This window comes from Equus asinus, chromosome 14, assembly GCF_041296235.1.
Source record: "Equus asinus isolate D_3611 breed Donkey chromosome 14, EquAss-T2T_v2, whole genome shotgun sequence".
Classification (NCBI taxonomy): Eukaryota; Metazoa; Chordata; class Mammalia; order Perissodactyla; family Equidae; genus Equus; species Equus asinus.
Window position 1 is genome coordinate 17058976 of NC_091803.1, and position 26870 is coordinate 17085845.

General features: G+C 37.0%; 1 protein-coding gene across 1 annotated transcript in view; it reads right to left on the reverse strand.

Annotated features, from left to right (window-relative positions):
* BAZ1B (bromodomain adjacent to zinc finger domain 1B) overlaps nucleotides 1-26870 on the reverse strand; it is a 79733-nt gene that overhangs the window by 30836 nt on the left and 22027 nt on the right. The window contains exons 4-9 of the mRNA XM_044746398.2: nucleotides 22214-22415; nucleotides 19690-19811; nucleotides 17334-17531; nucleotides 7664-9365; nucleotides 2576-2714; nucleotides 1928-2061 (exon numbers count right to left, since the gene is read on the reverse strand). Of these exons, the coding sequence (XP_044602333.1) occupies nucleotides 1928-2061; nucleotides 2576-2714; nucleotides 7664-9365; nucleotides 17334-17531; nucleotides 19690-19811; nucleotides 22214-22415 (2497 nt within the window). The remainder of the gene's footprint in view (nucleotides 1-1927; nucleotides 2062-2575; nucleotides 2715-7663; nucleotides 9366-17333; nucleotides 17532-19689; nucleotides 19812-22213; nucleotides 22416-26870) is intronic.

A 26870-nucleotide genomic window follows, 5' to 3' on the forward strand; every position in this document is an offset into this window, starting at 1 on the left:
GATGCTCTAGAAGTGAAGGGATTTAGATGCCCATCTTCTCTCAGAAGATTCTCAGGTCACAGAGTGGACCTGATTTCTAACAACAACCATTAAACTTTGAAAACACCTTATAAAATCATAGTCCCTCATCCTGCTGGACTCTCTCCCAAGTCTGAAGATCCTGACTTCACATTTACTGCTCTCAAACATAACTGCCCTCACCTGGGTATTTACCAAGTCTACCAAAACTAGATTTTTCTAAGTGCTACAATCTAACACTTAATATAATTCAACACGAAAATGCCTTAAATTTGAAGTTTTGAGCTATATATTAATATCCTTATTTAATATTTTTGTGAGTTTGAAGTTTGGGTTATGAGTTTTTCCAAAATGAAAGAAAACTACTTAAAAAAAAGAAAGATTTCTCAAAGAAATATAATGATCTAATATTCAAGAAGCAATTTTCTTTAGGTTATAAAAAGTAGAGCTGGAAGGAAGCTTGTGGATCATCTAAACCCATGTTTTCAACACGGAGTCAAGTTGCCTCCCAGGTAACATCTGGCAATGTCTGGAGACACATTTGGTTGTCACTATTGGTATCTAGTGGGTAGAGGCCAGGGATGCTGCTAAATAACCTACAACACAAAAGACAACCCCCCACTACAAAGAATTATCTGGCCCAAAATGTCTAACACTGAGGTTGAGAAAATCTGATCCAACCTAAACATGTGATTTTTTTAATTTAAAAAAAATTCTTTTTTTATTTTATTTATTTTTTTTGAGGAAGATTAGCCCTGAGCTAACTGCTGCCAATCCTCCTCTTTTTGCTGAGGAAGACTGGCCCTGAGCTAACATCTGTGCCCATCTTCCTCTACTTTGTATGTGGGACGCCTACCACAGCATGGCTTGCCAAGCGGTGCCATGTCCGCACCCGGGATCCAAACCGGCGAACCCCAGGCCGCCAAACCAGAACGTGAGCACTTAACCACTAAGCCACCAGGCTGGCCCCCAAAAATTCTTCTTTTAATTTCTTTCTTGAAATACTTTATACATATATATTCAAGAGTCATGCATGTGTCACTCAACAGGGATACATTCTGAGAACTGCAATATGAGGCGATTTCATTATTATGCAAACATCACAGAGTGTACTTACACAAACCTAGAAGGTATAGCCCACTACACACCTAGGCTCTATGGTACTAACCTTATGGGACCACCCTCGTACACGCGGTCTCTGTCACTGACTGAAATGTCATTACGTGACACATGACTATACATATATACTCCAAACAACAATATATATACACATTTAGAAAAGTATGCTTATGTATTTATTTACAAACTGATCACATCCATGTAACCAGAACCCAGATCAAGAAAAAAAACATTTTCAGTGCCCCTTCATGACCCATCCCCAGTCACTTGTTTTTAGCCAGATATCTGCTGTGTTTCTGCTCACTAGGATTTTAAAATGACACTCAGGACCTTTTCTGTCTTGTTTGCTATCTTGTATCACAGCACATGAAAAATGGGTTGCCACATAAGACATGCTCCATAAGTACTGAATAAATGAATTTAAAAGTGGAGGAAGAAAACACATAACTGCCTTCTTGGCCCCCTTATCTTAACTCCAGCCCCTGAGGGACCTACAACAAAGAGATTTCCAAGGAACAAAGTTTGAAAGCTATTTGTATATAATCTAATACCCAAACATGCTGACACTCAAGCTCTTTAACTTTTCATACTATGACTAGAACAAAGTTGGTAATCAAATGGTTAGTTTCCTTCCTTCTTCTATGCATTTCACATCCTCCTACCCCACTCTAATATATCTACCTAAGAAGGCAATAAAGAAATTTTGCAAATGGAAAAAGTGACAAAGGTAAGCCAGTCCTTAATATTGACCCTATTTGAGCAGGGTAGAATAACTAATAGATGTACATACTACGGGGACAGTAGTCCTCATCAGGAGAGTCTGTATGGTCTTTGCGGTGATGGTTGAATCGGTAGTCGATGCTGTCATGAACCCAGCCTTTTTCAATGAACAATCCTGGAACTTCATCTGAGAAAAGCCAGTATCTACAAATCACAACCACATATTAATAAGATACTGATAGATCATGAGCGCAAGATGACTTTACTGTTGGAGAAGATGATTATAGACTATCACTGAACATTCAGTCAGATACATATTATAAAGTAAAGCATAGGATACCACAATTTTTGGAATTTGAGATTCATTTAATATCTGTAATTTTTGTAACTTTTAATATTTCTCTCCTGTAGGTTCTACACAAAGTATGCATTTAAAATATACAACCATTTTTAAAGACCTCTGTTTGGATTACATTTCACTTATCACCACAATTTGAGCTTCATATCTGTGGTATCTTCAAAGACAGAGTCATGTCCTATGTAACTCTGTAACCCTAGCATTTGGCACAGTCAATACTCAATAAATGTGTGCTAAGTAATTCTGTTTCCCAAATCCACAAACAGGAAAGCCTGTCTATTCTTAGTACTTGAGACCATTTCATAACTATTAACAATATAATAGCCCTAAAAGATGACAAAATTAAGTTTAATAACTTACCTATTATGGTTTCGATCTGTACCAATAGGAGTCCTACGCATGACTAGTTTTGCCTTGGCAATTCCTTCCTGGAAAGCCTTCTCGGCAGCTGCTTTGTGCTTTCGTATTCGTTCTTCTTCAGCTTCACGTTCCAGTTTCACTGTTAAAGATAAAAAAGAATCAACTAGATTTTTTTCTAGTAAATTCCACTCTTACAAATTAAACAAGATACGAAGTGAAAAGTGCTTGGTATAAAATAATTTTCATCAGACCTTAGTTTCCTTCTCCTAATTCCAATCTGTTATTTAAAAAAATGACATACAAAGCAGCAATTTCTATCTGGTCCTCCTATGTTCTTTGCAATCTGGTGATGTCTCATCATCAACTCAATGCAAAATCTTTTTTCTCCAAAATTTAACTTATTAATTTTAATAATTAATTTTACTGATTTTTTTTTCCTGAGGAAGGAAACACTAACATATTTTAGTCCTGAGGAATCTGACAGTAATTCAGCCTATTACCCTTGGTGACAAGAAAAAAGAACTGAGAAAAAGGGCAGGGAAGCACTTGTGGATAATAACAATTATTGCATATTGAATACTATTTTCCCACTTAGCAAGTTACTACTGTTAATGATGCAAAAAAGAAATTTATAATCAATTTGTTGCCGATCATTCATTACATGGGTTTATTCTATCCAGATACAAATTTCCCTCAACAACAAAAGAAGTCCAGTAATCTTGCCTTTTAAGTTTTTCCATAACTGTCACAAATTTTGTTACTATAAGTACAGAGCACTGCTATTTACAATGTCAGAATTTTTCATGCTGATCTTCTACTGACGACAACATCTACAACATGGTGAGGATCTGGAAAATGCATCAGTTTAAAGATGTTACTTTACAAAATTAAGACAAATCTCTCTTATTTAAAACCATCATGATATATGTTACCTTTAATAAAGTTTTCTAGCCTGAATGAACTGCATGTTTGCAACAATGATTACAGTAGAGATCAGTACAAAGGTAAATGACAAGAGCAATGGATAAATTACAATAAAGAAAAAGTCCTTTTCCTGAGGCCACCAAGAAACAAAAGCAATCTAAGACAAGTCATCAAAAGAAGACCAAATTTAGTTCCAGAGGTTACAGCACTGAACTAGATATGGAAAGACCTGAACTCTAAGTCAAATACTGGTCTTTGCAAAATATTAATATTCTCTGTCCCTTGTTTCTCTATATCAATAATAGAATATGATACACCTTTCCTTTCTCCTATATTAAGATAAATACAACACACAGAGGGACACTTCAGGGACTCAAGAAGAAAACATTACAGTTCAGGTAAAACACAGCTGAAGTGTGATATATACAAAGTTAATCTACATGCTGTTTTATTTGGAATGCAATTATACTGTCTTTAAAATTGAAAAGTACAGGGGCCGGCCCCGTGGCCAAGTGGTTAAGTGAACACGTTCTGCTTTCGCAGCCCAGGGTTTCACTGGTTCGGATCCTGGGTGCAGATATGGCACCGCTCATCAGGCCACAGAGCACAACCAGAGGCACCCACAGCTAGAATATACAACTATGTATTAGAGGACTTTGGGGAAAAGAATAAAAAAAAAAAAACGAAAAGTACACATATATACATACTCACACTGTGCATGCACATATACAGATACTTAAACATTTCAATGGCCTCAAGTAGTGTAAACTAAAATTTGTTTTAAAAGATATGTATTTTCTAATGAAAGAACTACTAAAACAACAAAGTTGTTTGACTTAACCTAAAATCTCTCACATAATTTAAGACTATTTCTAGGTATCTATCTGTCTAATACTTAGCATCCAACTTTGACAAATAAATGGTTTTTACCATCTTTATTTCATAAGCTGAAAACTTTCATAAGGTTGGAAACTACAACATGATCAAAATAGTTCAGTCTTAAAGAAAAAAAAAACCCTAATAAATTTAGTTGGTTTATTGTGGGTAATAGCAACTAGAACTTTGTGTACACTGTAAGATTGATCACACAAGTAAGTATTGATATTGATGGGTGCCAAGGTTCTCAGGATACAAGAAGGGACATACAAATATAGAATAAGAAATAGCAAAGCAGAATCCTTGCGTGTCAAGATTTACTTAGGAATAAATTTTACAAAAGAAATACAAAATGTATACTCTGAAAACTACAAAACATTGTTAAAAGAAATTAAAAATCTACATAAATGGAAAACACTCATGTTCATGGATCAGAAAACAAAATATCATTAAGACGGCAATACTCAAAACTGATCTACAGATTCAACACACTCTGTACCAGAATCCCAGCTGGCTTTTTTGTGGAAGTTAACAAACTGATTCTAAAATTATTGTGGAATTACAAGGAACCCAGAATAGCCAAAACTATCTTAAAAAAGAACAAGTTAGAGGATTCACATTTCCCCACTTCAAAATTTATTACATGGGGCCGGCCCTGTGGCTGAGTGGTTGAGTTCACATGCTCTGATTTGGTGGCCCAAGGTTTCACTGGTTCGGATCCTGGGTGCAGACATGGCACCGCTCATCAGGCCACGGTGAGGCGGCATCCCACATGCCACAACTAGAAGGACCCACAACTATAATATACAACTAGGTACTGGGGGGGATTTGGGGAGATAAACGCAGGGGAAAAAAACTATTACAAAGCAACAATAATCAAGACACTGTGGTACTGGTATAAGGACAGACACATAAATCAAAGGAATAGAAGTGAGAGTCCAGTAATAAATCCATGTGTCTATAGTCAAATGATTTTTGACAAGGGTGCCAAGATCATTGAATGGTAGAAAGAACAGTCTTTTCAACAATTGATACTGAGACATCACAGGACAGCCACATGCGCAAGAATGAGGTTGGATCCTTACCTCAGACCATACACAGAAATTCACTCAAAATGAATCAAAGACCTAAACATACCAGCTAAAACGTTAAGATTTTTAGAAGAAAAACATAGGGATAAATCTTCATGACCCTGAATTTGGGAATGGATTCTTAGACATGACACTAAAACCAAAAGCAACCAAAGAAAAAAATGGATAAATTGGACTTAATCAACATTTTTAAAATTTGTGCTTCAATGCACACTATCAAGAAAGTGAAAATACAACACACAAAATGGGCGAAAAAATTTGCAGACCGTATATCTGATACAGGATTTGTATCTAGACTACCTAAAGAACTCTTTCAACTCAATAATAAAAAGACAACCCAATTTGAAAAAGGGCAAAAGATCTGAATTAATATTCCTCCAAAGAAGACATACAAATGACCAACAGGCACATGAGAAGATGTTTGACGTCATTAGTCACCAAGGAAATACATATCAAAACCACGAGATACCAATTCACATTCACTAGGATGGCTAAAATCAGAGAACCATAACAAGTGTTGTAAGGATGCAGACAAGTGGAGAAATCAAAACTCTCATACACTACTGGTAGGAATGTAAAACTGTGCAGTCACTTTGAAAAACAGCCTGGCAGTTCCTTAAACAGTGAAACATAGTTCTATATGACCCAGCAATTCCATCCCTAAGTATATAAGCAAGAGAAATGAAAATTTATGTCCACACAAAAACTTGTACACCAATGCTTGCAGCAGCATTGTTTACAGTAGCCAAAAGATGGGAACAAACCAAATGTCTGTCAACTGATGAATGGATAAACAAAATGTGGTATTATCCAAACAATGGATTTTTTTTTTTTGGCCGATGAAGATTTGTTCTGAGCTAACATCTGTGCCAGTCTTCCTCCACTTTATATGTGGGGAACCACCAGAGCATGGCTGATGAGCGGTGTAGGTCCACGCCTGGGATCTGAACTCGCGAAGCCAGGCCACAGAAGCAGAGAGCACTAAACTTAACCACTATGCCACAGGGCCGGCCTCAAACAATGGAAGATATTCAGCCATAAAAAGGAATGAAGTACCGAAACACGTTACAACGTGGATGAATCTTGAAAATATTATGCTAAGAGAAAGAAGCCAATCACAGAAGATCACATATTTATTATACGATTACATTTATATTTGTCAGAACAGGCAAATCTATCGACAGTAGTTGACTGATTGCTTAGGGCTGGGGAGGATGGGTGGATGGGTGATGACAGCTAAAGGGTTTGGGGTTTCTTTTTGAGGTAATGAGTATGTTCTAAAATTGACTGTAATAAAGGTTACACATATATGTGAATATATTTTAAAAGTTGAATTGTACACTATAAACGGATGACTTGTATGATATATGAATTATTTCTTAATAAAGCTGTTTCAAAAAAAGTTGATTTTTTTTTTTAAAGATTGGTACCTGAGCTAACAACTGTTGCCAATCTTTTTTTGTTTTTTCCTGCTTTTTCTCCCCAAGTCCCCCCAGTACACAGTTGTATCTTTTTTATTTGTGGGTCCTTCTAGTTGTGACATGTGGGACACTGCCTCAGCATGGCCTGACGAATGGTGCCATGTCTGCACCCAGGATCAGAACCAGCAAAACCCTGGGCCACCGAAGCAAAGTGCGGAGAGAGAAAGAGTGAACTTAACCACTTGACCATGGGGCCAGGCCCCAAAAGTTAAGATGTGATGGTGTATCAAAGCCTAAAACTTTTATGTTCTTACATCTTAATAAGACAAACACTAATATCTGAGTTGGCTGTGTGCTGAGGGTTTCAAATACCTCGTCATTCAATTGTTCTAACAATCTTAACAAGCTTATGAGGAAATTGAGGCATGGATAAACTAACTTGCCCAAAGAAAGACAGCTAAGGCAGAGGCAGAGTCTGAACCCATGTCAGGAATTCCCCAAGTTGTATGTTATTTCCACCACACCTATTTGTGGATTTGGTCTGTTACTAAACCCAAAAGATGCCAACATCACATTAACCTAAGCCAAACTATCATTAACTGCAGAATGCCAGGCTGAACGCTCCTGCTATATGACATACTTAATAGAGTATGGGTTATTACACAAAAATAACTAGACAGTTATGACAAATAGAGACTCTAGCAGTACTTTAGTAATTTCCTTCCTTTTACTATCTTCTAAAGGGCTTCTCCTTTTCTCTCAACACAAGACTTTACCTTTCATCTCTCTCTCTTGTATTTCCCGCTCCTTCTTAGCCTGAATGGCAAGCAGCCGTCTGCTCTTCACAGCACTAATCATGTCTTCAGCTTCCATATCTACTTGGGGCTCAAACTTCACAACTTCTTTTTTCCTATCAGTTTTGCCTAACCCATTCTCCTCTTTTCCATTTTCTTTATTTCTGGCTTCCATTTCTTTCCGTTTCTGTTTCTCTGCTCTCTTCTTATCATTTTCTTCCTTCAACACAGCAAGCCGTTCCTTCCACAATTCTGCAGACATCTGCTGTCTGGTTTCCATGTGGTCTTGCACTGAGTATGTCATAAGAATCCGATGGCAGAGTGCTGTCAAGATCTGTAGCTTCTCTTCTGATGTTAGTTCAAAAAATTCAGAGGTCTCTAGCTTCTCTAGGAACTCATCCTGTACCTCATTGTCCTCAAATGGTGCTGAATCTTTATTATCATCTGTGTCTGAGCCCTCACTTTCTTCCTGAACATCAGATTTGCGCAAGCAGAGCCGCACCAGCTCTGAAACAGAATGCAGAGTCAGAGGGATTTCCGACAGCTTCATTCCCAGCTCACCATAGTCTTCTGCTATTTCATCTTGTAATAAGGTCTGCAAGAGGATGACCAACACTCTATTCAGGTATAAAAAGCCACCCTTTTCTGCACTCAAGGCTTCCATAAGGGATACAGCAGTAATAGGATACTGAGCATCTGGTAAGAGTAGCCCAGAATAACAGCTCAAGAACTCCACCACCATGGCCACATCCCCAAAGAGTGTGTTGGGCAGCCCTTCAGGGGTATCCACCAATCTAAATGCTGGAAGGTTTTTACCAGTTAACTCTTGGTCCTCGTACCGCTTCTGTTTTTCTAGTTTCTCAAGCATTTCTTTCTCTCTCCGCTCCTTGGCTTTCTCCTTCAACTTTTCTTTCAGCTCCTCTCGTTTCTTTTTCAAATATTCTTTGCGTTGCTCTTCAGACATAGAGGCCCACCTCTTTTTGTGCTCCAGAAGCTCAAAGCGTTTTTGAACAATACTTCGCAATTCTTCTGGGAGACGAGCCCTATCTTCACTAGAGAGAAGACGAGCTGTTTTGGAGATAACACAGGACAGGGCGCTCTTCTTGTCCTCCCTGTCTTTGTTTTCTTTGTAGTAGGCAATAAGGTGTAGGGCAGCAGGAGGCAGATGTTTATGAGGTTTACTAGATGATCTAGGTGTACCTCCAGAATTCCGTGGGGCTCGTGTCATCTTCTGAGTGCCTTTGGCCATATCCAACAAAGTCATCTGTTTCATTTTGGTTTTAGGAGTTTTTAAGCCCTTTTTTGGAGATTTGGAATTCCCTGTGGATTTCTGGCCATTCAGGATGCCTTTGCTTCTGCCCTTTGCTTTCAAAGGTTTGTCACTGTGCTTCCCTGATTTCTTGGCAGGTGGGCCTTTCTTAGGAACGTGAAAGTTAGCATGTAGTTTGTTGGGTGACATCATCTTCATCACTTCTTCCAGATGCTCTTCTGGAGATTTGGAATTCTTTGAGTTCTTCACTTTGAGTGGTGAGCCATTCAAGGATTTCTTTAAGTGTACATGACACCATAACTTAGGATTTAGTGGTGAACTCAGAGAAGAGTTGTCTGTCTTGGATTTCTTTGAGGGCTTCCTGTCTGGGGATCCAGTATTCTTCCTCTTAGTGGAAGGGTTGAGAGTCATGTACTAGAATTTAAGAAGAGGGGCAAAATTAATTTTAAAAACTAATTTAAAGAAGCACTAGTTAAACAAACTAAAGGACTTGGTCCCCAGCTACCCAGGTGAAGCTATATATTCACTTCTCCTCATAGACATTATGTCTCTGAAAAAACAAAGACATGAATGTTAGCTAATGTTTTAGCCATATCAAGAAAAAATTCTCTTGATACCCAGACTTAAAAATCTATACTCTAATATTAGCTATTTTTGCTATGCAAACAGTTTTCTGTATATACAGATTAGCAGTTCTTAAATACTTTAATGAAATCTGTGAAGCATTCCCCCAGAAACAACATACAAAAGTATACATACAATTTCAGAGTCCATCCATGGATCCCAGATTAAGGATACTGGATCTAGATAATGGCAACCTCTGAGGAATTTTAAAGATTTTATTTTTTTTTCCTTTTTCTCCCAAAGCCCCCCAGTACATAGCTGTGTATTTCTAGTTGTGGGTCCCTCCAGTTGTGGCATGTGGGATGCCGCCTCAGCATGGTTTCACGAGCAGTGCCATATCCGGGCCCAGGATGCAAACTGACAAAACCCTAGGCCGCCAAAGCAGAACGCGTAACCACTCAGCCACAGGGCTGGCCCCACTCTGAGGAATTTTTAAAGTATTGCTCCTAAGACAGGACTGGACTTTTGTTCTTTAAAACTTTGCTCCAACTTGGGGTATTCTATGCTTTTAAGTAAAAAGTATACTATTTAAATATCTTTCTCCAAATTCAGAAGCATATTTTCTTATTAAAAGTATCCATGAGTATGCTAACAACAAAAACACTGCTCACAAATAAGGAACCCTCCCGACTCTGAACTCCTGGTTCCTCAAACTCTTCTTTCTCCTCTCCCCATGCCTGAAGAACTCATTCCGATGAATACACTACTAACTATAAGCCCTCTAAATTCTCAATTTCATACAATTCTCTCTTTGACTATCCCCTCACATCTTTCAAATTCACCCCCTCTAGTACCCCAACTCTGCAATCCTTCAATCCCACCAGAACCTTAAATCCATTAATTCTATCACATTTTCACCAAGCTCACTTCCTTATCTTTCTTTACCCAGATTAAATTGCATAGTCCATCATTATAATCAATCTTGCATAAACCTGTGCTTTCTTTGCCTCTCTTGCTCTATTGTATCTACTTAATCCTGGCCTACACATGTTCAGCTTAAGCATGACTAGAATAAAGGATACAACAACAGTGTGTGGTCTTACTTTACATTCATCGCACCAGGTACCTCAAGTAGGTCTTGAACACCCCCCAGTAATCACAGTATATTCCCTTAGACCATTCACTTTCCCAGTCTCCCAGACATACATCTTCTGTCTCCTCAAACCTCCACTTTATCCCCATTATGTAGAATTAGAAAACAGGCTAGAACTCAGTCAATTCGTCATGATACCATTGTTTCTGTTTAAATTTGTATTTAAAAAAACAAATTCACACTGTAATTATATTCTTTAAAGCATCAAAATCAGCAAAGAAAAAAGCCTGGCAGCTAAAATGCAAACTAAACAAAATAATAACCAAGCAAGGAAAAAGTAAAATCTCAAAAAACAAACAAAAATTTGTTGTTTCAAGTATTAAGAGGAAGCCTAGATAACCTCTAGAATACTTGATTTCTATTACCCAAAGCAGCTGGAGGGCACATGGAGGGCACTGACAGACTTGCTGAACTTAACTTCAGGTTTTTGAGTGTAAACGACTAATTTGATAAAAGCAACAGTAAAGAACCAGTCTGCAGGCAATGGGCAAGACAGATTAGTGTGGGATGGCACTGGAGGCAAGGAAAAAACTAAAGACTATCGAATATGAAATTATGAGCCCCTTTAAAAAGACTGTATCAGGAAATGGCTATGGTGAAATAAATCCCAGAGATGATACAGAGGAACATCTAATGCTCTTGTTAGGAGTAAACAAACAGGTGCAGTCTAATTTAATAAGCTGTACTAAAATGCCAAATAAGATTTAAACATTAAGGATATAACCATCAAAAAAACAAACTCACAGAACCAACGCAGCATAAGAGCAGAAATACGGTCTGCAATGAACGAGCGGGCTATGCCTAAATCCTTCTTCTGGCTAAGTTCTCTAACTTTAAAGGCCAATCTTCTTTTTAAGAAATACAAGTGATTGCAGGTTATTGTTCCTCTAACTGGCTGTTTTTATTGCCTGACTAAAACTGGATATTTTGTTCCCCAATTATCCTCAGTACAGGCTGAGAAAGAGGTTTCACAGACTACAGAATATAAACACTACCAATGAATCAGAGGATACTTTCCCCAGCAGAATTTCCCAATTCTAGTTCCCCAGAACTAAATTTAAAAACGTTAAAAAGAATAAGCCAAGATAACTTATGTAAGATTCCATTCTCCTCGTGGACAGTAACAGTACCAAGACTCCAAAGAGAACAATATTTCAGAGAACATCCTACAAATCATAGAATAAGACCCAACACTACCCTGGCAAGAACTGTCTTCCAAAAGTTAACCATTCTCCTCTTCAGATAGCTTGGAAAATCTTTAGAGGATAGACATAACCAATTGATACTTTTTCTAATACTCAGGATAACAAGTTATATTTAAAGTCATTCTAAAATGAAATTTATCACTAAACAGGAGACTAATGTGAAGCTGTTTCATTTCTACCATTTTAAATAGATATCTTTTAATAGGGTCTATTATAATTGGGCCACTTCTTAATTTGCTGATTATATATCTTTCTATTTAAAAAGTCACTCAAATTTAGCATAACGTTCTTTAAATTTCTTCTACTTAGAAGCACTGTATTATGCAGAAATGATGCAAGAAAGAGGTGGGAAGGCTTAGCCACGAGAGGGTCCAGCAACCCAGTTTTATTTATAAGGTGTGTTTTTTGCCAAGCCACACCATATAACTTTTGTTTTTCTTAAAAAATGAAAGAAATTAACTCACCCAACCCCCTCCCAACAGGCCGGCTCCCCGCGTGAGCAGTCCTCCAGTAACTGGATCATCTCAGCATAGGGCATACTGGGCAGTCACAGCCAAATGGGAGCCGGCATGGCTGGACTCAGGGGGATCTGAAAAAGTATAAAACCACTTATGTGCTAAGGGTCTCCCCCCTCCCCCATTCAGCATAAGTAATCTACTAGAGTAGAGGGAGAAAAGAATGGGTATCTGAAATAGCAGCATTATAGTTTTTTGGCAAAGGCCCTTCCTAACTGCTAAACAGGAAAAAAATATTTATGAACGTCTCAGCAACATAAGAGGTTGTAAGAAAAAGTGTACACAATTCTGTACTTGTTCCCTGTCATCTGGAACAAACCACCACCACAAATAAGGAAATCTAATAAACAAGATAAAAATGAAGAAACTTTATTTATAGCAGCTCATTTAGATGCTAAATTTAACTTAATAGTAAGCAGCCAGAAACCTAAATTAGAAAACTATGGCAGTTTATATTCTGATTCTCATTTCACTCTTCTCATTCACGCAAAAAACCGTATTAGGAGTTTCAAGGCAACACACACATTCACATAGCAGGCTTATCTCAATCTCTAGATGCCTTTATCAGCAAATTTGTGAAATGTGTTACTATAAACTATTTTTAAGTGACTTGAAAATTAATGTAATTTATTTTTAAAAGTACTTCTGCTCTAGTCTCTAACTCATAAACTTCAAGAGCCAAAATTTATTTAAAGAAAAATCTTAGGGCTACAAATACTTACTTGAAACATCAGTTATTAGGAGAGATAAGAAACATCTTTTAAAATATATAATTAATATCACTAGTAATGAGACAAAATTACATCATGTGCCTTTTGATATGACTCACTAAGAAGAATACAACATTAATTCTGTGCTATTTCTACCAAAAATTCATAGCCTGAAACTAATCATGAGGAAACAAATCCAAATTGAGGAGCATTATACGAAATAATTGGCTTGTATTCCTAAGAAACGTCAAAGTTTTTGAAAGACAAAGAAAAGCTAAGGGACTGTTCCAGATTAGAGGAGACTGAAGAGACATAAGTAAATACAATACATGATTCTACACAGGATTCTTTTAAAATGAAAATAAATTTTTTTTGGCTAAAAGGATGCTATTAGGACAAGTGGCCAAAGTTGAGAAAGAACTGTAGATGAGAGGGGCTGGCCCCGTGGCCGAGTGGTTAAGTTCATGCGCTCCGCAGCAGGTGGCCCAGTGTTTCGTTGGTTCGAATCCTGGGCGCGGACATGGCACTGCTCATGAAACCACGCTGAGGCAGCGTCCCACATGCCACAACTAGAAGGACCCACAACAAAGAATATACAACTATGTACCGGGGGGGCTTTGGGGAGGAAAAAATTTTAAAAAATCTTAAAAAAAAAAAAAAAGAACTGTAGGTGAGATAATAGTACTCTTTTAATGTTAATTTCCTGACTTTAATAACTATACTACAGTTATGCTGGAAAATATCTTTGTCTTTAGGAAACACATATTCAAGTATTTTGTAAGAGGGCATCCTGCCTTACAGGCTACCCTCAAATGGCTCAGAAAAAAATAATTTGTGTTTGTAAAGAGAGAAAATAATAAAACAAATGTGGTATTGATAACATTTGAGGAAATCTACTTGAAGGGTACACGGAAATTCTTTATTTTGTCAACTTTTCTGTATGAAATTATTTCAAAATAAAATGTTTCTTAAATGTAGTAAGAACTATATTAAATCAGTCCAAATCACTTCAGGATTCCAAATATCTTAAAAAGCGTTATTTTTTTGTTACGCCTCTATCCACAAGCTGCCCTACTAGGATACACCAATCCAAAATAAGAGTTCAGACATTACAGATAGACTAACAAAACTCTAGAGCTGCGATGTATCACAAGAAGCAAATGAGCTCAGATGGCTGATTTCAGCTTAGATGACAGTTACGAATCACCCAACTGCCTTCTAAATCATTCTTCCAAGTCATTAAGGCCTACAAAAAATTATGTTACCCCTAAACTGTCAGTTGCTTTTTTCTCCTCAATGAATAGAACTTCTTAAAGAAATGAATTCAAAACAACAAAAAAAATGAATTCACTAGACATGCACCTGTTATACTTACGCTAAACAGCACAGGATACAAAATGAGTAAGATAGTTCTTATTCTCAAGTAATTTATTTTCTAGAGTTTACAAGACCACAAACACGCCCTCATCATCACACTAGACCGTCCTCAGATAACACTCCAAACTTCTATTATCTCTAAATAATCTTCCCATCTAAGCTCTCCCCATCAGTCCTTTACTAAAAGTATTACTCAGACCTTGCTTCCTCTCTCCAGGTCTCATCTCTCTCTGCAGTAGTTGTACTCAACAGCCTAGTAGAACATTTATTTCTATAAAAACCAAAGAGAAGACAAAGAGAAAAAAAATTGTTTTAACTTATTGCCTTTGGGATAGGTGGATCAATGTGATCAACTCTAATCCTCAAGGCACTATTTAAAATTTCCTTTACATGAGGATATAATCCAAAGCCATGTTTTATGGTCTGCTTATCTGTGCCTTTATTATATTCTGTCCTGGCTGAGATGCCAAAAGTTCTTTAAGAAAACCAATTTAAAAAAAAAAGAAAGAAAAAAGAAAACTAATTTTACGAAATAGAAAAATACAATTTTTATGCAAAACTCAGGAGACAAAAATCAGTGAAATGTCAAATAGTATTAGGGAATAAGCAACTATTCTTTAAGGTTGGGAAAATAAACAAAAAGATAAGTATACTCCCTTAATGTTGTAAACTGGTCCTTTACCTGAGTCTCAATTTCTCTAAGTAGAGTCACTGCCTTCTCACAGCAGTTTAGTCTAAACAAGCTTGCACTTCCCAGCCTCAATCTGAATCACAGCCAGATTTCAGTAATATTTTCAGCCCTCATCAGAAAATTTGAGAGTAGCTAATTTCTTCAGCAATCACAAGATATAAGTTCCTGGAATTCTAGATTCTGGCTCCTACAAAAAGTGTGGATCAGCTTTTTTGTTCTAATAAACTCCAAAGACCTTTTACCCATAAATAATACTCAGTCTTTTCTTTCATATTATTCATATACTTGAATCACTAAACTAAAACACAAAAAAGACAGATGTCATATTTAAAAACAGGAAAACATTTAAGGACTCATATGATCCAATGGTCTAAAAATCCATTCAGAGATGATTTTATACAGGATTCTCATAAAAGATAGTAATCTCATGTTATAACCACCAAAAGCCATATCACAGTTCCAAAATTCTACAGCAATGAAATAACGATGAATTACAATTTCTGCTCAGTAAATAAAAATATTTAAGAAAAAATTTAGGTCCACTAGAGTTCCATGGAAAATTCAGTTCTGATCTAGAAAAAGTCAACTAATTCCTAAATTTTCCTTTTCACGCAAATAATAAAAATCTAAAGAGCATAATGGAAGATAATGCTTGATCATGCTGGTCTAGAATAAGAAAACAAGCGAAACGCTGAACTATGGTTGGAAGTCTTTATCAATGTTGGGAGAGATAAAATTATTTCTTAATATACTTTTGTCAGCAAAATCAAACTAAGATAACTAAGGTAATTCAGTTTTATGACTCAAGATGTCCTTTGTTTTACACAATTAAAAGGAAAGAGGGGCGGGGCTGGCCAGGTGGCGCAGCAGTTAAGTGCACACATTCCACTTCAGCAGCCTAGAGTTCGCTGGTTCGGATCCCGGGTGCGGACAGGGCACAGCTTGGCAAGCCATGCTGTGGTAGGCGTCCCACATAAAAACCAGAGGAAGATGGGCACGGATGTTATTAGCTCAGGACCAGTCTTCCTCGCAAAAAGAGCAGGATTGGCAGCAGATGTTAGCTCAGGGCTAATCTTCCTCAAAAAAAAAAAAAAAGAAAAAGAAAAAGGAAGGGGGTAAAAAGAAATCCTGGAACTCAGACTTAGTTTCAATCAATCAGCAGCCCTCGCCCATTCTGACCCAGAGACCAAGAGAAAAACATCAGTATGCAAATAAGTAAATTTAGCAACAAAGGAAGCATAAATACTCTCAAAACCTACATAAAAAATCTTACTGGAGAAACACTGAGATGGAAAACACAATCAGAAATCCAAGGCCAGGGGCTGGCCCGGTGGCGCAGCAGTTAAGTTCGCACGTTCCACTTCTCAGCAGCCCAGGGTTCGCCCGTTTGGATCCCGGGTGCGGACATGGCACTGCTTGGCACGCCATGCTGTGGTAGGCATCCCATGTATAAAGTAGAGGAAGATGGGCACGATGTTAGCTCAGGGCCAGGCTTCCTCAGCCAAAAAGAGGAGGACTGGCTGTAGTTAGCTCAGGGCTAATCTTCCTCAAAAAAAAAAAAAAGAAAGGAAAAGAAAAGAAATCCAGGGCTAATGCCTTGGCTTTTGTCATTCACTTTCTGCTGGTTCTAATTAGGCTAGCCTCAGTTTCCCCATCTGGAAAATAAGATACAACTTCACAAGAATGTTTTGAAGATCAAATGAGATGATTAAAGAAAAACAAACATCTCAAAAGGGAAATGCTAGATTTTTTACTAACCTATGCTAAAAAGTAGTACTTATTCCAAGTCCTTTTGGTCATCTTATCTGATATACAAAATCAGTTTTCATTTTTGGAAATCAATTTACAAAATATTTTTTGTACTTATACCATACCTCATTCCAAGGAGGAACTGGGGCAAAAAAGCAAATGTATGTAGTTTGTTTTTTAATTATGCAACCAGAGTAAAAAATAAATTGAACTAGGGGAGATAATCAATGTGGCCTCTCCCCTACCAACCCCACATCACAACCTAGATGAAATAGATATATCTGAAAATTTTTTAATTCATTACCTAACATTAGAGTTCCAAATCTGCTATAAATCTAATACTATCAGAGTCATCTGAGAAAATAAATGCATCTAACAGTGTTCTACCCTGCTGTCCAAAAACTAATAGTGATCTTACCTTGTATGGATCAAGTAAAAAGTCACTGAACTTGCTAGGCAAGGAATATTTCTTCACCAATTCATCTTCTACCACCCAAGGTGCATTTTCACCAGTACCAGCCCGTAACGCATTATGCCGTATAAAGTACCGAAGTATCTCCTTATTTGGTGGGCGTTCTGTACGAATCAAGCTGTCTGCTGGCACATTACTGATGATCTAGGTTAACAAATATAAATAAGTCACCATGGGATAAAACGCAATTAACCAATGAGAACAAAGATTTATGTTCTCTCCAGAAAAAGTATAATGCAATCTATAAAATAAGGCTACAAACTAGATGGAAGAAAAAGTAGACTAATTGTCAGAGACAGAATGTTAAAGATATCGCTAGGCAATTTGTCAATACGTATCAAAGTCCTAAAAATGTGAATACCCCTTGAACCAGAAAGTCGTCTTATTAAGAATTTACAAGTAAATGGACAATCATCATCAAGTGTTTATAAAAGCAAAAAAACAAAGGAAGGGAAAACTACATAAAGGTACATCAATAAGGGATTCATTTTTTAAATTAAAATAAATTCATAAAATGAACACTAAGCAGACGTGGGAGAAAAATGTTTCTCAATCAGGACAAACTTATCAGAATCTAGGGTGCTAATAAAAGGCAGGTGCTTGGGCCTCATCCCAAACTTACTGAAACAGAACCCCTGGAGGTAGAGCATGGGAATCTACATTTTCAATAAACTCCCCTGGCGACTATCATACATGCTACACCCTGAGAATACTGTTTGCAAGAAAATTTAATAACATTACAGATGCTTACCATACATCTGAAATGTAAACAAAAAAAGCAAGTTACAAAAGAGTACATACATTATTCCTTCCTTTAAAAGTCACTTAAAAGCTAACCACCATTAACCACATCTATATTCACCCAATTGTCATCTCTGAGTACGGGGTTAGACATATCTTTTTTCTTATTTGTATTTTCTATCTTCCTATAAACTATATTTACTACCTGTGTACAAAGCAATTTACACTCATCAATAAGAATGCGAATTCCCACTAAGAATAAGAATTCCCATAATTAGGGAAGTAGTTGAGATTCCCCAGCAATAATGTTTTAACTAGCTACCTTGCTGAATGGGAGGTAAGAAACTTAGTGAAAAACTGTATTTAACATCCAATTTTCAAATATAAAGAAATCCTAAAAATCCAGCCACATCTTCAGATCACTAACTATAAAACAAGTAAGTCAAAATGGAATAAGACTAGTCAACATTCTGAGGTGGGGGAAAAAAACCACCACCCTGAAGAGGCAAAACATCTGAGTTATATAATCCTTCCCAACCTCATTTACTAAATTAGGAACTTTGATAGAATTATTAAATTTCTCAGGCCTTAGCTGTTTCTTCTATAAACCAGTTAAACATAAAGAAGTGCTGCTGCTTTCCACACCCAGCCTCCTATCCCGCTTCTTTCTAATTCTAAGATTTCACACATACAGGTATATGAGTACCTGGAAGTAGTACGCCCTACTTCATGGAAGCAAAGATGCTATTAATGAAAGACATTATTATATGCACCACTAAGAGAAAAATTTTTGCCAACTGATTTTAAGATATATTCTGATTCTGGACGTGTTAAAAAATATGAAAGATGAACATCTTAGAATCAATAAAACATAACACTAAGTTATTTCAAGGGTATTTACTATCTTAGATTATTAGAGCTCCACAGATTCCTTGTAAAAGCACTGGTTAGAGTTGACTCAGTTTATGAGTTTAATTATATTACAAACTGCGCTATTTTTTTTTTTTTTAAGATTTTATTTTTCCTTCTTCTCCCCAAAGCCCCCCGGTACATAGTTGCATATATTTTTAGTTGTGGATCCTTCTAGTTGTGGCATGCGGGCTGCCACCTCAGCATGGCGCAACGAGCGGTGCAAGGTCTGCGTCCAGGATTCGAACTTGCGAAACCCCCGGCCGCCAAAGCAGAGCACGTGAACTTAACCCACTCAGACATGGGGCCGGACCCACAAACTGCTCTACTTTTAACTGAGAAGAGGTATTTCCTCAGGAAGTCCATAACTACTGGGAACAGATTCTTATTTTTCAAAAAACTGAGTTTGAAGCTTAAATACAAATTACTTACACTCTAATGATTCCTAATAAAAAGAAAAAAAGCATGCTATCTCCTAGGAAAGAAAATACAGTTTAACTTAAAGTCATAATTACTAAGACTCAGAATTTGTTGTAAAAACATTCATTTACATTTTTCTTTAGCACATTTTCTCTGAGAAAATTAGCCCCAGGATATTTTCTTAAACAACATCTACTACATGTAAGAGGTGTAATATAAAGTGCCGACTAACCTTATCCTCATTTTGTAGTTTCACATCATATTTGTGAGGCAGAAATTTTGGAGGAGCCCATTTTCTTTCTCCTTTTTTTAATGAAGTAGGGAGTTTCCGTGGAGATCTACGTGCTCTGTCATCTAGTCAAATCAATAGAAAATTAGTGAGAAAAAAAATAATTCTTTTTATTCTATCTACTCATTCATTAACACCAATCTTATTGAACATCTATCCTGCACCAGGCACTGAGTGATGGGGCACCAAGATGAATCATAAAGTTCTTACCTCAAACAGCTAAAGTCTATGGGAGGAGTGAACAATAATTATAATATAATGTGGTAAATACTAAAATAGAGGTTGGTACAGAAAAATAATATGAAAGCAGAGAGAAGCAACATCTAACTTAATCTGGAAGATAGGTAGGAAAGGCCTAGAAAGAATAACTTATTCAAGTCATTATACAATGTAATGAGGTATGGGTGAATATGATCTAGAGTATGGTAAAAAAATAAAATAAAATAAAAATCAGACTAAAGAAGTAGGGGCCAAATTATAAACAACCTGTATATGGTTTAAAGAGACTAGAATTTGTCTTATGGACAGTAGAGAAACAAAAGACTTTTGGTCTAACTGACTAGATGTACATTCCAGAAAGATCACTAGTGTGAAAAAGGGAAGAACACTTTCAGCAGTTAGAAAACAAATAAAATGGGAAGGTGAGACTGAAGATAAGGAAATCAGAAGAGGCAACACTAACATCTGAATTAATATAACTGGAACGGAGAAGAGTCAAGGTATTTAGAAGACAGTAACCAACTGGATGTGGAAATGTTACAGGTTTCCAAGTTTCCTGCCTTAGAGACCTAGTAGATGATTGTGTCATTAACTGAGTAAGAGAATGTTGAAAGAATAGGAGGGCTCTTGTTTACTTGCTTGGGGAGACAACACAAAGAGTGAGATGATCAATTTAGCTTTACATGTTAAATTTGAATTGCTTGGGACATACAAGTGAGAACTAGCTGAAAGTTAAGAAAGTAAACTCATCTCGGCTTGGGAATCATCAGCCTACACACAGATTAAGAGTTTAAACTACGGGCATGAATGAAATAGAACAGCACATGTGTACTAAAAAAAGAAGGAGGCGGCAGAACAAAACTCTGAAAGAAAGCAAGGTCACCTGGTGAGAAAATATTTTGTATACGGTACTAGAATTTGTCTATCATATTTCTATGGAAATTCTAATCAAGTTTCCCCTGAAAACATTCAGAGGACATCATACCATTAATTCTTTAGCCTGCCAGCACTCTTTCCACATACTAACAATAACATTATGTCCCAGTAATTAAAACCTTAACTATGGCACCTAACACTCCAAAAAAACCAAAGCCTCAAACTAGGGGTTCCTGGTACACAATGCTTAAGGCATATAAGTAACAACTCTAACATATCACTGGCATTCCAATGATCTGATTTTAGAAGAAAAGAAGTGTCAAAAGACATCATCAGCCAATACCTAACCAAAACATTTATTGACCTCAAGTCTCGGGAATTACAAGTCATGCACATATAAAAAACTTCAGTATCAAAAAGAAGGAAGAGAGAAACTGAAAAACATAGACATTAGCATTCATAATACAGAGTGGGAAACAAAACCGAAGCATCAACAACTGGGGTGGGCTAGCTACAACAAAGTCTCTGAAGTTTCCTTGGGACCAGATAAGGACGTCCCTCTGAAAACCATCTGCACATCCAAAACATCTGGAGAAATACAAAACAGAATGAAGGACAGCATAACATTCCAATTCAAACTCTGTAACAGTTTAATAATTAAGTAAAAATATCTGATCCTCTAACAGTCATGAGAAGGGGGGTCAATATACACAAACCCTTTGAGCACTCACATTTTGAGACCGAAGGAATCTATGCTATTCCTTACTTACACAGACTTTTTTAAAAAAATGAAGGCCTCAGAAGCTGAATAAATTTCCCACTGGGGAATGTCTAAGTTCTTCAACTTTCAAAACATTATTGTTAGAGTCTCCAGGTCCCCAAAAATTACTTTTAGACATCATAAGTTTCAGAATTCTAGCAGTTCCCATATGAGAGGGACTTGAGTTAAAGAATATCAATAAAAGGAAATATCTTAAAACGACCACATGGGCGTGCATTGCCAAGAGAAACAGAGATTAGAATTTGGCCCTCCTACTCTGAAACCTCCCTCCACACATATATACATATTTCCAACTTAAAAAGAAAAATAAAGTAAACTTTCTTTGCCATCTTGAGTAGCTAGGTATGTACACAGAGATTTCTAAGTAACTAGAGGAAATGACTTCCCAGTGGTCTTAACTGTGTAGGGAGATCTAAGTCTTGATTCATTTTGTGGATATTTTAGTTGTTTTCTGCATCATAAATGAACAAAAGCATGTCTATCTACAAAACTCAATTACAAATTTAGTCGCTAGAGAACTCAAAAAGATTTGTGTATAATAAAATGAACAGAGTTGCATAACTCAATACGGAGAGCTAGCATCATACATACTAAGACTCTCTCTCCTTCCTTCATCCTCTTTCACAATTGCCTCCTTCTTCTGATGGTCCTGAGCGATTTGGCTAGAATTCTCTTTGTCACTTGAGGGAGAATCACAGGCACCATCAGATTTCTTCTCAGCGGCCTCTTCATCCACTTTCTCCAAAGGATGAATCTTCACAATCCTCACCTTGAGCATTTTTTCTTTCCCAACCTATAAAGGAGATAGTAGAGAGAATCAAAGATAATAGATAAGAACTAGAAACCTAAAGATGATGTTTAAAATACATTATCTGATAGACATTCCACTTTACCTAACAAAAACTCACTAAAGCCATAATGTAGACAAGTAGTGACCTATTTCCAACTTTATTTCTCAGACTTATGGGTTGACTCTCAAAAAGTAAAATGAGGGAGCAAGCCTAGTGGCGTAACAATTAAGTTCACGCGCTCCGCTCTGGCGACCTAGGGTTCACAGGTTCAGATCCTGGGCGTGGACCTAGCACCACTCATCAAGCCACACTGTGGTGGCATCCCACATAAAATAGAGGAAGATTGGCACAGATGTTAACTCAGCAACAATCTTGATCAAGCAAAAGGAGGAAGACTGGCAACAGACGTTAGCTCAAAATCAATGTTCTTCACAAAAAAATAATAATAAAATCACAATCTAGTTCATAATTCCTATACCAATGTACTAAGGCCAAACAGCAACCACTGCACAAACCTGAGATGTTCAAGAATTTCCATTTTTAAAAACATCAACCATACACATAAATATCTGTTGAAAAGACTACCTCTTCTTCACTTAATTACTTTTCCACTTCTATCAAAAGTCAGTAGGGGCCGGGCCCATGGCCGAGTGGTTTAAGCCACGTGCTCTGCTTCGGTGGCCCCGGGTTTCACTGGTTCGGATCCTGGTCGTGAACATGGCATTGCCCGTCAGGCCATGCTGAGGCGGCATCCCACATGCCACAACTAGAAGGACCCACAACTAAAATATACAACTATGTACTAGGGGGATTTGGGGAGAAAAAGCAGAAAAACAAATCAGTAGTGTGTGTGTATATGTATGTACATACACATGTGAGTCTTTTTCTGGATGCTATTCTGTTCCACTGATCTGTTTATCTTTACAACAATTTCATACCATCTTAACACTTTAAAATAAGGCTCAAAATCAGAAAGTATTAGGCCTCTAACTCTGTTGTCCTTTTTCCTTTTTTTTGGTAAAGATTTTTTTATTTTTCCTCTTTTTTTCCTCCCAAAGCCCCCTGGTACAAAGTTGTGTATTTTTACTCGTGGGTCCTTCTAGTTGCGGCATGTGGGATCCCGCCTCAGCATGGCTTTACTAGAGGTGCCATGTCCATGCCCAGGATCCGAACCAGCGAAACCCTGGACTGCTGAAGCAGAGCACGCAAACTTAACCACTCGGCCACGGGGCCAGCCCCGTGTTGTTCTTTTTCTAAGTTGTTTTGGCTGGATTCTTTGCATTTCCAAATGAATTTTACAATCAGCTTGGCAATTCCTACCAAAAAGCTGCTGAGATTTTACTGCAATTGTATTGAATATATACATCAACTTGGGAAGAGATGACATCTTAATATTTTTTCTGACTCATGAACAAGGTATATTTCTCCATTATTTAAGGTCTTTAATTTCTCTCAGCAATGTTTTATAATTTTTAGTGTATAGGTCTTGTATCTTTTGTCAGATTTACTATAGAGTGTTTCATATATTTTGATGTTAATGTAAATAGTACTGATCTGTTGAAATGTGAATTACAAACTGTTTATTGCTAACATGTAGAAATACAAATTGGTTTTGTATATTTATCTTGTATCCTGCCACTACACTAAAGTCACTTAGTTCTACTAAGTATTATGGTAGAGTCCATGAAATTTTCTACATAGACAATCATGTTGTCTGCAAATAAAGAAAATTTTACTTCTTCCTTTCCAATTAGGATGCCTTTTCTTTTTCTTGACATACTACGCTGGCTAGAACCTCCAATACAATGCCAAATAGAGCGGGAGAGGAAACATTCAGTCTTCTACCATTAGGTATGATGTTAGCTGGAGGTTTTTCTGTAAATATCCTTTATCAGGTTGAAGTTTCTTTCTCTTCGCAGTTTCCAGAGAGTTTTCATTAGGAATTGATGTTGGATTTTGTCGAATGCTTTTTGTGTGTAAATTGAGATGCCTATATGGCTTTTCTTCTTATTTATCAATAAGGAGAATTACAAATTTAAAACAACCCTGCATTCCTAGGATAAACCCCACTTCATCACAATGTATTGTCCTTTTAAGATAGTGTTGGATTTCATTTGCTAAAATTTTAATCCATGTTTACAAGGAAGTTTTGTGAAAAGACTTTTTTCCTAGTCTGTAGTTTTTTCTTGTAACGTGCTTGTATGGTGTTAGTATCAGGGTAATGTCAACCTCATAAAATGAGTTGCAAGGAATTCTCTCCTCTTCTATTTTCTGGAAAAGTATTTATAGAATTGGTACTATTTCTTCCCAAAATGTTTGGTAGAATTCACCAGGGAAGACAACTGGGCCTGGAGTTTTCTTCGTGGGATGATTTTAAATACAAATTCAATCTCTTTAATAGATATAGGGCTATTAAGGTTTCTATTTTGTTTTGAGTGGGCTTTGGCAGTTTGTGTCTTTCAAGGAATTTGTCTATTTCATTAAGCTGTCAAGTTTACTGGTATAAAGGTATTCATAATATTCCCTTATTATCCCGCCAATATCTGTAGACTCCGTAATGATATCACCTCTCTAATTCTTCATATTGGTTAATCTGTGTCTTCTGTTTTTTTCCTGAGTTTGCCGAGAGGCTTATAAATTTTATTGATCTTTTCAAATTACCAGCTTTTGGTTTCACTGATTTTCTCTACGGTTTTCCCATTTTCTATTTTATTGATTTCCGCTCTGATCTTAGTAATTCCTTTCTTCTTCTGTTTCCTTTAGATTTAATTTGTTCTCCTTTTTCTTATTTCTTAAGGTAGAAGACAAGATCAATGATTTAAGATCTTTCTAGTGGTGAGTGCTACACATTTCTCTTAAGCACTACTGTAAGCAGCATCTCACAAACTCTTAATTATATTGTGTTCTCATTTTCATTCAATTCAAAATATTTTCTAATTTCCCTTTTGATTTCTTCTTTATGAGTAAGTTAAAGGTATGTTGCTTAATTTCCAATCATGTGCAGTTTCCAGATACGTTATTGATTTCTAATTTAATTCCATTTTGGTCAGAGTATATACTTTCTATGACTTAAACTCTGTTAATTTATTGACTTTTTTTATGACCAGAGTATGGTCTCCCTCGGTAAATTATGCACTTGAAAGGAATGTGTATTCTGCAGTTATTACATGGAATGTTTTGGGTTTTTTTTTTTGAGGAAGATTAGCCCTGAGCTAACATCTACTGCCAATCCTCCTCTTTTTGCTGAGGAAGACCGGCCCTGGGGTAACATCCGTGCCCATCTTCCTCTACTTTATATGTGGGACACCTACCACTGCATGGCTTTTGCCAAGCGGTGCCACGTCCACACCCAGGATCCGAACCGGCGAACCCCGGACCGCCGAGAAGCAGAATGTGCGAACTTAACCGCTGTACCACAGGGCTGGCCCAGGAACGTTTTATAAATAACAATTAGGTCAAGCTGGTTGATGATGTCATTCAAGTTTTCTATATTCTTGCTGACTTTCTGTCCACTTTTTCTCTCAGGGAGAAGGGTGGGGTGTTGAAATTTCCAACTATAATTGTGATTTGACTATTTCTTCTTGTAGTTCTGTCCATTTTTGTTCCATATATTTTGAAGCTCTCATTAGTAAATGCATAAACATTAAGAAGTGCTATGTCCTCTTAATAAACTGACCCCTTTGTCATTATGAAATGCTTTTTTATCCATGGTAATATTCTTTGCCCTGAAATCTACTTTGATACTTATATAGTCACTCCAAAATGATTTCCTTCAACTAATGTTAGGACGGTATCTCTTTCTCCATCCTTTTACTATTATCCTATTTGTGTCTTTCTTACAGGCAGCAGTTTTGCTTTTTTATCCAATCTGACAATCCCTACCTTTTAACTAAAATGTTTAGATCATTTATATTAAATGTAATTATAGATAACAGTTAGGTGTATTTGCTTTCTATTCAGCTTCATCAAAACTAAAATCTTCTGTACTTCAAAAGACATTGTTAAGAGAAGGAAAACACATGCTTTATACTGGAAGAAAAAGCAAAAGCGTATTTTGAATAAGGGATTTGTATCCAGAATATATAAAGAACTCTCAAAACTGAAAAACATGAAAACAAGCCAATTTAAAAAGGATGAAGGGGTTGGCCTGGTGGCGCAGCAGTTAAGTTCCCATGTTCCGCTTCAGCGGCCCAGGGATCACCAGTTCGGATCCCGGGTACAGACATGGCACCGCTTGTCAAGCCATGCTGTGGTAGGCATCCCACATATAAAGTAGAGGAAGATGGGCACAGATGTCAGCTCAGGGCCAGTCTTTCTCAGCAAACAGAGGAGGATTGGCAGCAGTTAGCTCAGGGCTAATCTTCCTCAAAACAAACAAACAAAAAAGACGAAGATTAAAACAGACACTGCAAAGAAAATATGAATAAAAGGATAGCAAGAAGCACACAAAAAGATGC